Genomic DNA, 14,926 nt, shown 5'->3' with positions numbered 1-14,926 from the left:
GCCTTCTCTCAGGTCCCGCTGCCGCTCCCTCACAAGTCCGCCTCCTCCGGATAAAAATGAATAAAGAGGAGGTACTAGAAAGGCTGGCTGAACATAAAGTAGATAAGTCACCAGGACTGGATGGGATGCATCCTAGGATGCTGAGGGAAGTAAAGGTGCAGAGGTACTGGCCATAATCTTTCAATCCTCCTTGGATATGGGGGTGGTGCCAGAGGACTGGAGAATTGCAAATGTTACACCTTTGTTCAAAAAAGCGTATAAGGATAAACCCAGCAACTACAGGTCAGTCAGCTTAACCTCGGTGGTGGGGAAGCTTTTAGAAACGATAATCCGGGACAAAATTAACAGTCACTTGGACAAGTGTGGATTAATTAAGGGAAGTCAGCATGGATTTGTTAAAGGCAAATCGTGTTCAACTAACTTGATTGAATTTTTTGATAAGGTAACAGAGAGGGTTGATGAGGGCAATGTGGTTAATGTGGACTTCGAAAAGGCATTTGATAAAGTGCCACATAATAGGCTTGCCAGCAAAGTGGCTGCATGGATATGAAATTGGCTAAGTGACAGGAAACAGTGAGTAGTGGTGAATGGTTGTTTTTCGGACTGGAGGAAGGTACAGAAAACTTTGTGCTATCCGGAGGTTGAATGTCCGGCAACTTCGATCTAACGGCAGAAATCAGCAGCCGTTTTGGTTAGGTTTTTTTTCTTCTCCTAGCATTCTTTTCACAGGCAGGCTCTGGAAAGCGTCTTTGTAGCTTAGCAACAGCTTCAGAGACGCTTCCAAGCTACTGGGCCGAGTGCTGACAAGCTGTTGCTAAGCAACAGTGTTTGTGGTCAGATACGGCAGGCTCTAGAAAGCGTCTCTGTATCTTAGCAACAGCTTCAGAGACGCTTCCAAGCCACGGGCCGAGTGCTGACAAGCTGTTGCTAAGCAACAGTCTTTGTTGTCAGATACGGAGATGAAAAGCTCCTATCTGATAACATTGACGCTGGTCTATCCGGAAGTTTTGAGGCAACGGCAGTAGCTCGGTCCTGTGGGTGCCGGATAGCACAAAGTTTCCTGTATACAGTGGTGTTCCCCAGGGATCAGTACTAGGACCACTGCTTTTCTTGATATGTATTAATGATTTGGACTTAGGTGTACAGGGCACAATTTCAAAATTTTCAGATGGCACAAAACTTGGAAGTATAGTGAACAGTGAGGAGGATAGAGATAGACTGCAAGAGGACATAAACAGGTAGGTGGAATGGGCGGACACGTGGCAAATGAAGTTTAATGCAGAAAAGTGCAGTGATACATTTTGGTAGGAAGAACGAGGAGAGGCAATATAAACTAAAGGGTACAATTCTAAAGGGGGTGCATGAACAGAGAGACCTGGGGGTATATGTGCACAAATCATTGAAGGTGGCAGGGCAGGTTGAGAAAGTGGTTAAAAAAGCATACAGGATCCTGGGCTTTATAAATAGAGGCATAGAGTACAAAAGCAAGGAAATTATGGTGAACCTTTATAAAACAGTAGTTTTGGCCTCAACTGGAGTATTGTGTCCAATTCTGGGCACCGCACTTTAGGAAGGATGTGAAGGCTTTAGAGAGGGTGCAGAAAAGATTTACAAGAATGGTTCCAGGGATGAGGGACTTCAGTTATGTGGATAGATGGAGAAGCTGGGGTTGTTCTCCTTAGAGCAGAGAGGATTGAGAGGAGATTTGATAGAGGTGTTCAAAATCATGTGAGGTCTAGACAGAGTAGATAGAGGGAAACTGTTCCCATTGGCAGAAGGGTGAGAACCAGAGGACACAGATTTAAGGTGATTGGCAAAAGAACCAAAGGCGACATGAGGAAAAACTTATTCACTCAGCGAGTGTTTAGGATCTGGAATGCACTGCCTGAAAGGGCGGTGGAGGCAGATTCAATCATGGCTTTCAAAAGGGAATTGGATAAGTACCTGAAAGAAGAAAAATTGCAGGGCTGCGGAGAAAGGGCGGCAGATTGGGACTAGCTGAAGTGCTCTTGCAGAGAGCCAGCACAGACTCAATGGACCGAATGGCCTACTACTGTGCTGTAACGATTCTATGATTCTGCGATTACTTGAATTTAGACTACACCCGATATTGGTCCATCTTTTCAGTGTAATGGCAATGAGCCTGGGTTTTTAGACGAGAATCATGAATGCAATCATTTTAATGAGGAATGAAGATGAATTTTGCATGCAGCCTAGATGATTTTCAGGTGGCGCTACTTAACCATTTTTAGTCTAAACACTGCCCGTTCCTTGGCTATAATGAATTTCTAGCCCTGTATAGATTTTATAAAATTCTCATCCTTATTTTCAAATCCCTCCATGGCCTCGCCCCTCACTATCTCTGTAACCTCCTCCAGCCCTACCACCTTCCGAGATATCTGCGCTCCTCGAATTCTGGTCTCTTGCGCATCCCCAATTTTAATCACTTCACCATTGGTGGCTGTGCCTTCAGCTGCCGAGGCCCTAAACTCTGGAATTCCTCCTTAAACCTCTCCGCCTCTTTACCTCTCTTTCCTCTTTTAAGATACTCCTTAAAATCTACCTCTTTGACCAAGCTTTTGGCCACCTGTCCTAATATCTCCTTATGTGGCTCGGTGTCAAATTGTGTTTGATAATCGCTCCTGTGAAGTGTCTTGGGACATTTTACTATGTTAAAGGCGCTATATAGGTGCAAGTTGTTGTTGTCAAATTACAAGTTTCCTTCTTGGGACTTTCACTTCTGGGGGTTGCGACTTGGGGCATATTCCCCCGTAGAACATTTACATTATTTTTAACTAGATAGGATATTTGAATAAATGTCTCACCCTTTAAATTTGTATCCCCTTCGTCCACCTCACCCACTGCTGCTAGTGCCCAGAGTAGCCAACTGTAGGGGTGGTAGCGACTGCTGAGGCATGATTTTTCGGCTCTAATTTTGCCCTCTGCTATTGGTAGATGCCACAGCTTCACAGTTCCTCGCTGCTTGCCCTGACTCAGATCAGGAACCAAGCTAAATGGGAGTCAAACTTAGATCCATCCAAATTCTATACACTAAGCAATAGCATACTATCACTCAGAAACTACAAAAATAATTAATTTTAATTTAATTAATTTTTTCAGTCCCTCTGCACCACATGTGCTGCCTGTCCTCTGCTAATGTTGCTATTGACCCAGTCACAAGAACATGCATGACAGCAGGCTGGATTCACATGTCAGATCATTTTCCCTCACTCTGTGACTGTAGTGCTTAGTCTCAACTGATCACTTTCTCCAGTGGTGCAGCTGAGGTCTGGAATTCACCACATGGGGAATTGTAGCACAAACTTATGTGCCAGCACTTTGTGGCACAATGCATTGGAGCATCAACATAGTTGGAGTTGACATGCAGACACTTCCATGACCATTAGTCACACTGCTTCCTGGTTAACCAGCAGACGGTGTAATTCAAATCAATTCAGACCGTGTCATGTGATGCTCCATTTGGCAGCCTGACTGAGAAAGTAGCCTTGGAAGATAAATGCTCAAGCCATCAATTGGGAGTCATACGTACTAGCTAATTGACCCTTAAGAGACTGTAATAGTTCTTAATACTGTATTATCGTCTAGTTTTTAGAAAATTATGAGGAGCAGTCAACTCTGCTGCCAGACTCCACCTTCAATTACTGTCCACATGAAACCTGTAGGATCAAGGTCAAACCAGCAAAGGAAAGGGACAAAGTTGAAGCAACCATGTGTACAGAAAGCTCAGAAAATGCATGGAAAGAATACTAATGTTATTTCAAAGCCCAAACATACTAGAGGACCTTGTCTCATTATTCAGCGCCAAGAAATGGCAGCTTTCTTCAAACTATTCGGTACGTACTGTAGGAAAAGAGGTAATAAATTGTACAAAAAGGAGGAATGTAATAAAAAATATATTTTCGTAAGTAGGCTGGTCGGATAGCATGAAAAGGTGGTGCCCCAAGTGTCACCAAAAGTTAAACACTTCGGGGTAGAATTTCTGCTTTGGGCATCATCGGCAAGCCGGGTGCAAGTTGCGCTCAAAATTGTGCTCGTTGTCTGAATGAATTGTTTGCTCAAGTTTCCGCTCAAACTCATTGGCATATCGCCGAATGGGAAATTGTCCTTGAACCAGCGCAATCGGGCATCGTTTTAAGGTGTAATTTTTTCCCTTGCATTAAAAATTATTCCTTGATATATTTAAGAGTGCGAACCTGGTGCAGATTGATTAATACAGCTGAAAATGGGTTTATCACAAAAAATAAGTATTTTTAATGAGAGTGTCTAGTCCACTACCTGTGAGCAATCCGATTTTAAATAACTGAAAGGGCCTTGGTGAGACCACACCTGGAGTACTGTGTACAGTTTTGGTCTCTTTACCTAAGGAAGGTTATACTTGCCTTAGAGAGGGTGCAAAGAAGGTTCACTAGATTGATTCCTGGGATGAGAGGGCTGTCCTATGAAGAGAGATTGAGTAGAATGGGCCGATATTCTCTGGTGTTTAGATGAATGAGAGGTGATCTCATTGAAACATATAAAATTCTTACAGGGCTTGACAGGGTGGATGTTTCCCCTAGCTGGGGTGTCTAGAACCAGGGATCATAGTCTCAGGATAAGGGGTAGGCCATTTAAGACTGAGATGAGGAGAAATTTCTTCACTCAGAGGGTTGTGAATCTTTGGAATTCTCTACCCCAGAGGGCTGTGGATGCCGAGTTGTTGAGTATAAGACACAGATCAACAGATTCTTGGACACTAAGGGAATCAAGGGATATGGGGATAGCGCAGGAAAGTGGAGTTGAGGTTGAAGATCAGCCATGATCTTATTGAATGGCGGAGTAGGCTTGAGGCCTACTTCTGCTCCTATTTCTTATGTTCTTAAAATGACTTTTTTTAAAAACTATACAGAACCATTTACTAGTTTCATTGGTATACAGTAGTCGGTTTCTTAGTAAATTAAATATTCTTTAATATTTAAAAGCTTTTAAAAGGCCTCCTCGAAATCCCGCAAACAAGTGCAGTTAGCGGAAACTCGCCACGCTGACTCATTCGATCTGGGGCGTGGCCAGTTTTGTAGGCGGGGCTGTCTCCAGCATGATGTTTTTTAAACGCGCAGAAGATCGCTGGGCGTAACTTGTGCTTAAAATGCCTCGATCTTCTGCGCTGGTTTGGCCAATTTTGGGCGAATTATGCTGGAAAAGCCAGCACAACCTAGCAGAAACTCTACCTCTTTGTGTTATGTGCCCTTGCCCTGTTTGAGAAACAGGCACATAACAATTGCCACGTTATGAGAACTGGGGCTCATATCTTTCCTGTGAAGAATGACTCCACAGTTTCAAATAGCTTTAAGGAGTTCATCTAAAAATGAATTGGGATAATTACATCCCCAAAATATTTGTTATTTGTTTGTCATGGAGCTGGTTTAAAGTTTCTACACAGAGTCACAGATAATGTTGTTTGTGACTTTGGTCTGGGCCATCCTGGACTGCAGCGATTCGAATAGATGGTGAATGATTTGGAACCAGTAAGGGCATCAAAGACAGAGGTAGGGGAACCGTTATGCAGGTCCACATCAGCAGACTAAAATTTGTCCAATTAAATTATTTAATTTATTTAACCATTTTATTAAAAGTTAACAATTGAATAAGGCGTATTGCTCCTTCTATTCAGGTAGGGCTAGCATTTGAATGTAGGTGGACTAAGAGATAAAACTGTATATCTGCCCAACAGAATTTTCCAGACAGCAAATGTTACAATGACAGATGTGACAAGTTATGTACCACAACTGTCTCTTAACCTGCCGGGGAGGCAGCTGGAGGGAATCAAGACCAGCTGGTTTGACAAATCGATTCCCTAACCCTTTTAAATATATATGCAACAATTAAAAAAAAGACTTTACTCTTTAATATATTCAGTATATTAAAATTCTATTTACAGCTAAGATTTATTTTTAGCTTTTGGTGCTTCACAGGTGATGACTTAATACAAGACTTTCTGTGGATGGACTGCTGCTGTAAGGTCTCTGACAAGGTATATACTTCACCAAACCTGATCAGTCCTATCTAAAATTTGAAATAAGAATCATAAGGTGCAATTATGCTGCCACTTTTGCATCAATTCAAAGCAGTGAAAGGTAAATTTCGGGCTGATATCAGAAGGCTCTTCACACAAAGAGTAATCAACACGTGCAAAGGTCTTCCAGATAGAATACTAGAGACCCAACCCCCGGAATCATTTAAGAAACAATTACATGCTGAAATGTGTGAATTGTAGGGTTTTTCTAGATTAATGAATTTAGATGGACCAAATGGCCTTCCTCATCTGGAATTATGCTGTGATCTTCTGCATCAATGCAAAAGTTGCAGCATAGCTGGTAATCTGACTCCTGAGTATATCGAAGCTGGGAGACGTGAGACCACCTCTAGGAGGTACTCTCACAGCAGTTTGACTTTGCAACAGGTGGAATTTCACAAAACTTAATTTTCAGTTTTTTTTTAAAGTATGTGAGCTAATGCTAAAGAAATAACCATGCAGGGAGCGGTGCACTACTTGTGTCCATATATTGCTGCATTGTGCACCTTTGTCATTGCAACTAAAGCAAGGTGTCTCTTGTACTATAATTTGGTTCTGTTTCAGTGAGAGTTGACTCTACAGATACCAGAATGTCTATAGTATAACTGCAGCCTTTTATATTTAAATTCTGTTTGATTTTGTGGATAGTAATGCATTTCTTTTAATTTTTTTCAGTATCTTTTAGCCATGACCTTTGTTTATTTCAAGAGAGCTGGTTTTGAAATAAGCGAACAAACTAGAATGAATTTCTTTGTTGCTTTGTAAGTAGAGCTGCTTTAGTTATTTTCTGTATATAATGGCTCTCATTTATTGTGAAAAGTAAAGATAAATGTATTATTGGGATTTAACTTAACATTTGATTATATACCACTGTACCGTGCCTGCGCACCATCCCACAAACAGAAATGAGATGATTGTCCAGTTAATCTGCTTTTGCGTGGTATTGGTAATGTTGGCTGGGTTCTGGGAGAACTCTCATTCATGGACTGCTGCTGTGATATAGTCTATTTCCCCCCACATTTTTTCAAGCCTCATAATATTGTTCTTTTCACTAAATCGATTCCTCTTAGACTACTAACTAGATTATCAGCTATTTCATCTGCTGCATTTGAATGCCCCCAAATAATCTGTAACTTACAGACACAAAATGAGATTTGAAGAAAGTAAAAAAAAAATCGAAGTTATCACAACAGTAGACCATCCTCAAGCAGGAAGTCAGATATTAAGTGGATAATCACATTTGTAATAAAACTGATACTACACAAAACTAGAAACAATAGTCCGGATATTGACAGGAGCGGGTTTTCTGAGCGGGGTGCGGAGTTTCGGTCGGGAAACCTCGAAGTTTAAACAGGATCCCCACCCAGAAAGTCAGCCTGATTGACGGGCTTGGCTTCAAGTCGGGCAGGGAGCAGGCCGCAGGTAAGGATTCTGCAGCTGCTTGTCGGGTGTGGGGGGGGGGGGTTGTTTGATCTCTGACCTGTGGGGGGGTCCGATCCCCAATAGGGGGCTGTTTAGATGGGGGGTTCGATCCCAGGGCGGGATGTAAGCTTGAGGGATGCACTCCTGCTCCTCCTGGACCACAAGGAGTGTTATAAAAGCATTTACCTTTTCCCCAAAGCTGTCCTTGCCTCCCAGGGAAACCCAGCCAGCTAGGGTTAAACCTGTAAAACAGGTTAAATGTGAGGCTTCCAGCTTCATTATAACATTTAAATGGCCAACCCGCCTCCTGGCCAGTTAATCTATATTTCATGGTATTAATGAGGGGGAATGTTGGCCAAGACATTGGCACAGCTCTTTGTTCTTCCTCAAATACTGCCTGCGATCTTTAACATTTAAATATGAGGAATGGACCTGGGTTTAACATCACATTTGATGATCTTACAGAAAAAAAGGCAGCATGTATTTTCCAGTAGTAAGCAATGCCTACGAGTGGATAGTCGGTTGTAACAAAAATTTAGTTTACTTCAGAATTTCTTTGGAAAACCCTGTTGTTGTATTTTCACCACAGGTGTGAGTTACAGGGATGCTAAGGTCATGTGGATGCTGATAAAAGGTTCCAACATTTATATATTGTTTGGTTATCTGCTGTGGAACAACTTATATAAGTTTTTTAATAGAAAAGAAAGCTTTTTGCATAAATGAAAGTTAAATCTGTAGTACATATGGAATAATGATTCGCTGCTGAATATGGATTTTAACACCTTGTGTGGAATAAAAACCATTAAATAAATATTTCTACTTTAATGGTGTTTCATTAGCATAATTTATTCAGCTGTGTAGACTGAGACTAATTTCTTAACCTATTTAGTCCCATAACTGTATATTCTGATGCACTTGCCTCAATGCTACTTCAAATTTCTGTCACTCTTGACTCTTTGGCACTATCGATGTAATTCTAAAATTGGCAGCCTGGGAAGAATCTGAATTGAGGTGGGAGTCCCTATTAGCAGTAAGGCCTCTTTTAAGTACTGATAAAATATATTGATGCTCTTGTAATATTGAGCGTGGCAAGATGTCAAGGAGGCAGAATTCTAAACCGGTTCTGTGACGAATTGTTCAAATAATTGGTTGTTAGGGCTGTACATGATCAGAATTTTTTAATTGTATTCACTGGTAATAGGATTTTCAAGACGGCAGGCAAAATCTTATGGAGAGTGGTGAACTCTGCTTCACATTGGGCAATATTAAAATGCCTTCCAATTTTATAACGGTGCACACTAAATCAAAATGTATACAGCATGATACGTATTAAAATATTTCTCTTTATATTGCGTACAAGTAAAAATAACAAAATCTCTTTTGCATTAACTGTCTGCTGATTACCCATTCTCTCATTTTTTTTATCTCCCTGGCTCTGTCTTTCTGTGTACTGACTCTTATTCTGCTGCAAGAAAGATCAAGGGAGATGCAAAAACTTAAACAATAGAAAACAAGCAGAGAGACAGTTATAGCTTTGTCCATGAGCAACTTCATGGGAAATCAGCTATTTTCTGAAAATGTTTTAGCACTTCTATTCTGTACTGTATAAGTATAAAGAGAATGCTTGAACATAAGACATTGAAAATGGAATTCATGGCACTAGTGAATAGGTCATACAAAACTCACTTAAACCTAACTCACACCAACAACAACTTGCATTTATATAGCGCCTTTAACATAGTAAAATGTCCAAAGGCGCTTCATAGGAGCATTATCAAAAAAATTTGACACCGAGCCACATAAGGAGATATTAAGGCAGATGACCAAAAGCTTGGTCAAAGAGGTAGGTATTAAGGAGCGTCTTAAAGGAGGAAAGAGAGGTAGAGAGGCGGAGAGGTTTAGGGAGGGAATTCCAGAGCTTAGGGCCTCGGCAGCTGAAGGCACTGCCGCCAATAGTGGAGCAATTAAAATTGGGGATGCGCAAGAGGCCAGAATTGGAGCAGCGCAAATACCTCATAGGGTTGTAGTGCTGGAGGAGGTTACAAAGATAGGAAGGGACGAGGCCATGGAGGGATTTGAAAACAAGAATGAGAATTTTAAAACTGAGGCATTGCTTAACCGGGAGCCAGTGTAGGTCAGCGAGCACAGGGGTAATGGGTGAACGGGACTTGGTGCACGTTAGGATATGGGCAGCAGAGTTTTGGATGAGCTTAAGTTTATGGAGGGTGGAAGGTGGTGTAATGATCAGTAACCTGTTATTCTGGAATGGTACACTAGGTGGTGCTGTATGTATATAAGAGTGGGCTACCCATGATGCACTAGACTACCCACAAGGCAGCAGTCAAGATGGAGGCCTCTACAGATACTGTACCTAGTCCACATGTGCTCAATAAAGTGTCTAGCAGAAGCTAGCTGTTATTAATAAAAACGACTAGTTATTAATGAACATAACATGGTACCAGGATTGGTAAGATCTGCTGAATATTGTGCAACACGACATGGAGAATTTGAAGCCACCAGAGCGTTTGAAACTCACAGGAAATGTCGACTACAATTGGCAGACTTTTAAACAACAATTCGAACTCTACATTGCTGCCATCGGGTACGGTACGAAGCCAGACGCAAGGAAAATAGCATTGCTGCTCACGGTTGCAGGCCCACAGGCGATAGAGGTATTTAATACATTTGTATTTAATCCAGAGGAGAACAGAGAAAAATTAGACGATGTGCTAAAGAAGTTTGATACACATTGTTCTCCCAAAAAGAATGAAACCTATGAGAGGTACAGCTTCCGTTCTCGGACACAGCAGCAAAATGAGACTTTTGATAGCTTTTTGACTGATCTGAAACTGAACGCACAGACATGTAATTTCTCTGAGCTGAAAGCATCCATGATTCGTGACCAGATTGTGTTTGGTATTCATGATAAAAAAGTCAGGGAACGTCTGTTGAGAGAAACTGAACTAACATTGGAAATTGCTGTGGAAATATGCCAAGCTAGCGAGCTAGCTCAAAAGCATGACAAGACTTTCAGTGAAATCAATGATGATGCAATTGCAGTGAGTGCTGCTGTCGGTGCTGTGTCCTACAAGGGGAAGAAACATGGGCAGAACAGAAGTGAAAAGCAATCAGAGGAAGGAATTTTTAATTGTAAACGCTGTGGTTACAAACACCAGTTAAAACAATGTCCAGCGTTTGGAAAAATGTGCACAAAATGTCATGGAAAGAATCACTTTGCCAAACAATGCTTTTCAAAAGTAAAAACTAAGAAAGGGCAACGAGTTAATGTAATTGAGGACACTGATTTAAGTGAGACATGTTTTGTAGGAATGATGTCATGTGACAATATCAAAAAGGATACAGAAAATGTGCAGCCCTCAGGAATTAACAATGCTGAACATAAAGTTAATGCAGTAAAAGAGGACAAATGGATGATCCCACTGCAGGTAAATGGAGCATTAGTTACATTGAAACTAGACACTGGGGCAAAAGCAAACTTAATCAGTATGAGTGACATTAACAATATGAAAGAAAAGCCCAAAATACAGAAAAAGTCAGTACTACTGAAGGACTATAATGGACAGAAAATAGATAGCTTAGGTGTATGCAGACTTAACGTGACAGTCAAAGACAAAGTGCATCATCTCATGTTTTCTGTTGTGGCTGAAGGACTTGATTCACTACTGGGTGACAAAGCTTGTGAGGACTTAGAACTGGTCAAGAGAGTCTACCGTATAAACTGTGCCATAAGCAGACCAGATGACTCGGTGGATTCTGTAGTGAATAATTTCCAGGATGTGTTCAAAGGATTTGGAGTTCTACCATTTCACTTACAAGATCCAGCTAAAGGAGGATGCTCAGCCAGTGGTACATGCTCCACGAAGAGTTCCAGCACCCCTGCGTGACCGACTCAAGAATGAACTGGACAGAATGACCACACTAGGAGTCATCAGGAAAGTCGAAGAGCCAACAGACTGGGTTAACTCCATGGTATGTGTAAAGAAAAAGAACTATGATCTAAGAATATGCATGGATCCAAAGGACTTAAATGCAAACATAAAACGTGAACACTACCAGATTCCCAAGCGAGAAGAAATCACCAGTGAAATGTCAGGTGCCAGATACTTTACAAAGCTCGATGCCTCACAAGGATTTTGGCAACTAAAACTGGATGAAGAGAGCACCAAATACTGTACCTTCAACACACCATTTGGCAGGTATTGTTTCCTCAGAATGCCTTTCGGGATAATATCTGCATCTGAAATCTTTCATAGAGCGATGGAACACATAATTGAAGGTCTGGAAGTAGTTCGGGTCTATGTTGATGACATCATCATCTGGGGCTCCACACTGAAAGAACACAATGAGAGACTGACTAAAGTGCTACAGAGCATACGCCGGAATGGACTGAAGCTCAACAAAGCCCAGTGTCAGTTTGGCGTCCAGGAAGTCACTTTCCTAGGAGATAATCTATCTGGTAAAGGAATAGAGCCAAATATGGAAAAAGTAAACGCCATACTCAAAATGCCCCGACCCACTGACAAAAAAGGAGTGCTATGCATCATGGGGATGATAAACTTCATTGGAAAGTTCATTCCTAACTTGTCAGCCAAGACAGCCTGTCTGCGAGACCTGCTACGTAAAACAAATGAGTTCGCATGGACAGAAAGACATGAACAAGAGTGGATAAACCTCAAAACAGTGCTGACAACCACACCTGTACTCACCTTCTTTGACCCAACAAAAAGAATCAAAGTGTCAACGGATGCATCAAAAGATGGCCTAGGTGCGGTCTTGCTACAAGCAGAGGGTGAAGATTGGAAGCCTGTTGCCTATGCCTCCAGGTCTGTGACTGATACTGAGTGTCGATACGCCCAGATTGAAAAGGAATGTCTAGGCTTGGTAGTTGGACTAGAAAAGTTCCATGGCTACATATATGGACTTCCCACCTTCACAGTTGAGACAGACCACAGCCCACTGGTTGCCATCATAAAAAAGAACCTGAATGAGATGTCTCCAAGGATTCAACGACTCATGATGAAGCTGCAAAGATATGACTTTGAACTGATCTACACACCAGGCAAATACATAGTGTTAGCAGATGCACTATCCCGAGCACCCACAATGAGTCATGGGAGCTCTACTGAAGAAGACGTGGATGTTCATGTGAGTATGGTCACTGCTGTGCTGCCCGTGTCAGACACAAAATCAAAGCAAATAGCAGAAGAAACAGTAAAAGATACAGTATTACAAACAGTAATAGAGAACATTCATCATGGTTGGCCAAAAGGTTCCTGTCCAAAATATTTTCACATAAGGTCAGAATTGAGTGTCGCAAGTGGACTATTACTAAAACAAAACAGAATAGTCATTCCACAGGCTCTACGTCAAGACATGCTCAAAAGGATTCATGAGGGACACCTCGGAATTGAAAAATGCAAAAGGAGAGCAAGAGACACTGTTTATTGGCCTGGCATAAATAAGGACATTGAGAACATGATAGGCATGTGTGAAACATGTCAGAAACACCAAAACAAACAAACAAAGGAACCAATGATAGTAGCTGACATACCAACAGCACCATGGCAAAAGGTTGGTATGGACCTCTTTCATTTGAATGGCAAAGAATATCTAATAGTGATTGACTACTACTCTAACTATCCTGAGATGGCGCTGCTCTCAAGCACCACAGCAAGCAGTGTCATAATGCATGTGAAATCCATCTTCGCCAGACATGGAATTCCCAGGATTGCCGTTAGCAACAATGGTCCGTGCTTCAACTGTAAGGAGTGGCAACAGTTTGCAGCACGTTATGACTTTCAACACATCACATCCAGTCCTTTGTATGCTCAGTCGAATGGTAAGGCAGAGAAAGGTGTTCAAGTTCTCAAGCAGCTACTGAAGAAAGCGACAGAAAGCAAGTCTGATCCTTACCTCGCCCGGCTGAGCTACCGAGCCTCACCTTTAGACTCTGGTTCTTCACCTGCTGAACTCCTAATGGGTCGCAAGTTGCGTACCACGCTACCCTGCTGTGCAAAAGAAAAGCAGAGTAAGGAACTGAGACAGAGACTTCAACTGTTAAAGCTGAAACAGAAATCATACTATGACAAGTCATCCAAAACTCTGAAACCATTGACAAGGGATGATGTTGTCAGGATTGAGGATCCAGATGCATGGAACAGGAAAGCTACAGTTCTTGAGGAAGTAGGACCACGGTCATACACTGTTAGAACTGAGGAAGGACAGATTCTCAGGAGGAACCGCCGTTCCCTCCTAAAAACACAAGAGACTATCGAAGAGCAAATCGATGACAATGCTGCAACTGAATCTTGTCACTCACCACCAGAACAATCTAACACAAATACACATACAGGCTCTCATGAAATCACATCAGACTTACCGGTGCTGAGAAGATCCACACGTGAAGTAAAAAAGCCTGATAGACTTAATCTTTGAGTACAAAGAAAACTACATTGAAAATGTATTGACTGTTGAAGATGTTTATGTTGTTATTGATTGATACTGATTTTGTTTAACCTCAAAAAAAGGGGGATGTAATGATCAGTAACCTGTTATTCTGGAATGGTACACTAGGTGGTGCTGTATGTATATAAGAGTGGGCTACCCATGATGCACTAGGCTACCCACAAGGCAGCAGTCAAGATGGAGGCCTCTACAGATACTGTACCTAGTCCACATGTGCTCAATAAAGTGTCTAGCAAAAGCTAGCTGTTATTAATAAAAATGACTAGTTATTAATGAACATAACAGATGGGAGGCTGGCCATGAGTGCATTGGACTAGTCAAGTCTAGAGGTAGCAAAGGCATGGATGAGGGTTTCAGCAGCAGATGAGCTGAGACAGGGCGGAGTCGACGATGTTACAGAGGTGAAAATAGACAGCCTTAGTGATGGCGTGGATATGTGGTCGGAAGCTTACCAAGTCCAGTTCACCCATTATCCCTCTGCTTACTGACCTACATTGGCGCCCATTTCGGTAATGCCTTGATTTTAAAATTCTCATCCTTGTTTTCAAATCCCTCCATGGCCTCGCCCCTCCCTATCTCTGTAACCTCCTCCAGCCATGCAACCCTCCGAGATCTCTGCGCTCCTCCAATTCTGGCCTCTTGCCCAATTTTCATTGCCTTCAGTTGCCTAGGCCCTAAGCTCTGGAATTCCCCTCCAAACCTGTCTAGGTTCTCTACCTATCTCTCCTTTCAAGATGCTCTTGAACACCTACCTCTTTGACATGCCTTGTCCTAATATCTCCTTATGTGGCTCAGTGTCAAATAATTGTTTGATAACATACCTGTGTAGTGCCTTGGAACGTTTTACTATGTTAAAGATGATATATAAATGCATGTTGTCGTTGTTGTAATGTTTTTGAGTTACTGAGCCACATCCTTCATGGGACATTGCACCCTGTTCTACGTAGA

At 41.9% G+C, this 14,926-nt stretch overlaps 1 protein-coding gene across 1 annotated transcript in view; it reads left to right on the top strand.

Moving 5' to 3' along the window:
• The first annotated feature begins 3,613 nt into the window (after nt 1-3,613).
• The window catches only part of LOC147113035 (speedy protein A-like), a 36,213-nt gene continuing 24,900 nt past the window's right edge, over nt 3,614-14,926 (top strand). Inside the window, exons 1-3 of the mRNA XM_085997904.1 lie at nt 3,614-3,854; nt 5,970-6,028; nt 6,746-6,831. Coding sequence (XP_085854030.1) covers nt 3,620-3,854; nt 5,970-6,028; nt 6,746-6,831 — 380 coding nt within the window. The 5' untranslated portion in view covers nt 3,614-3,619. The remainder of the gene's footprint in view (nt 3,855-5,969; nt 6,029-6,745; nt 6,832-14,926) is intronic.

The sequence above is a fragment of the Somniosus microcephalus genome, chromosome 9 (genome assembly GCF_052327205.1).
Source record: "Somniosus microcephalus isolate GS21.2 chromosome 9, FLI_Smic_1.0, whole genome shotgun sequence".
Lineage (NCBI taxonomy): Eukaryota > Metazoa > Chordata > Chondrichthyes > Squaliformes > Somniosidae > Somniosus > Somniosus microcephalus.
This window is presented reverse-complemented; position numbering and strand designations above follow the sequence as displayed.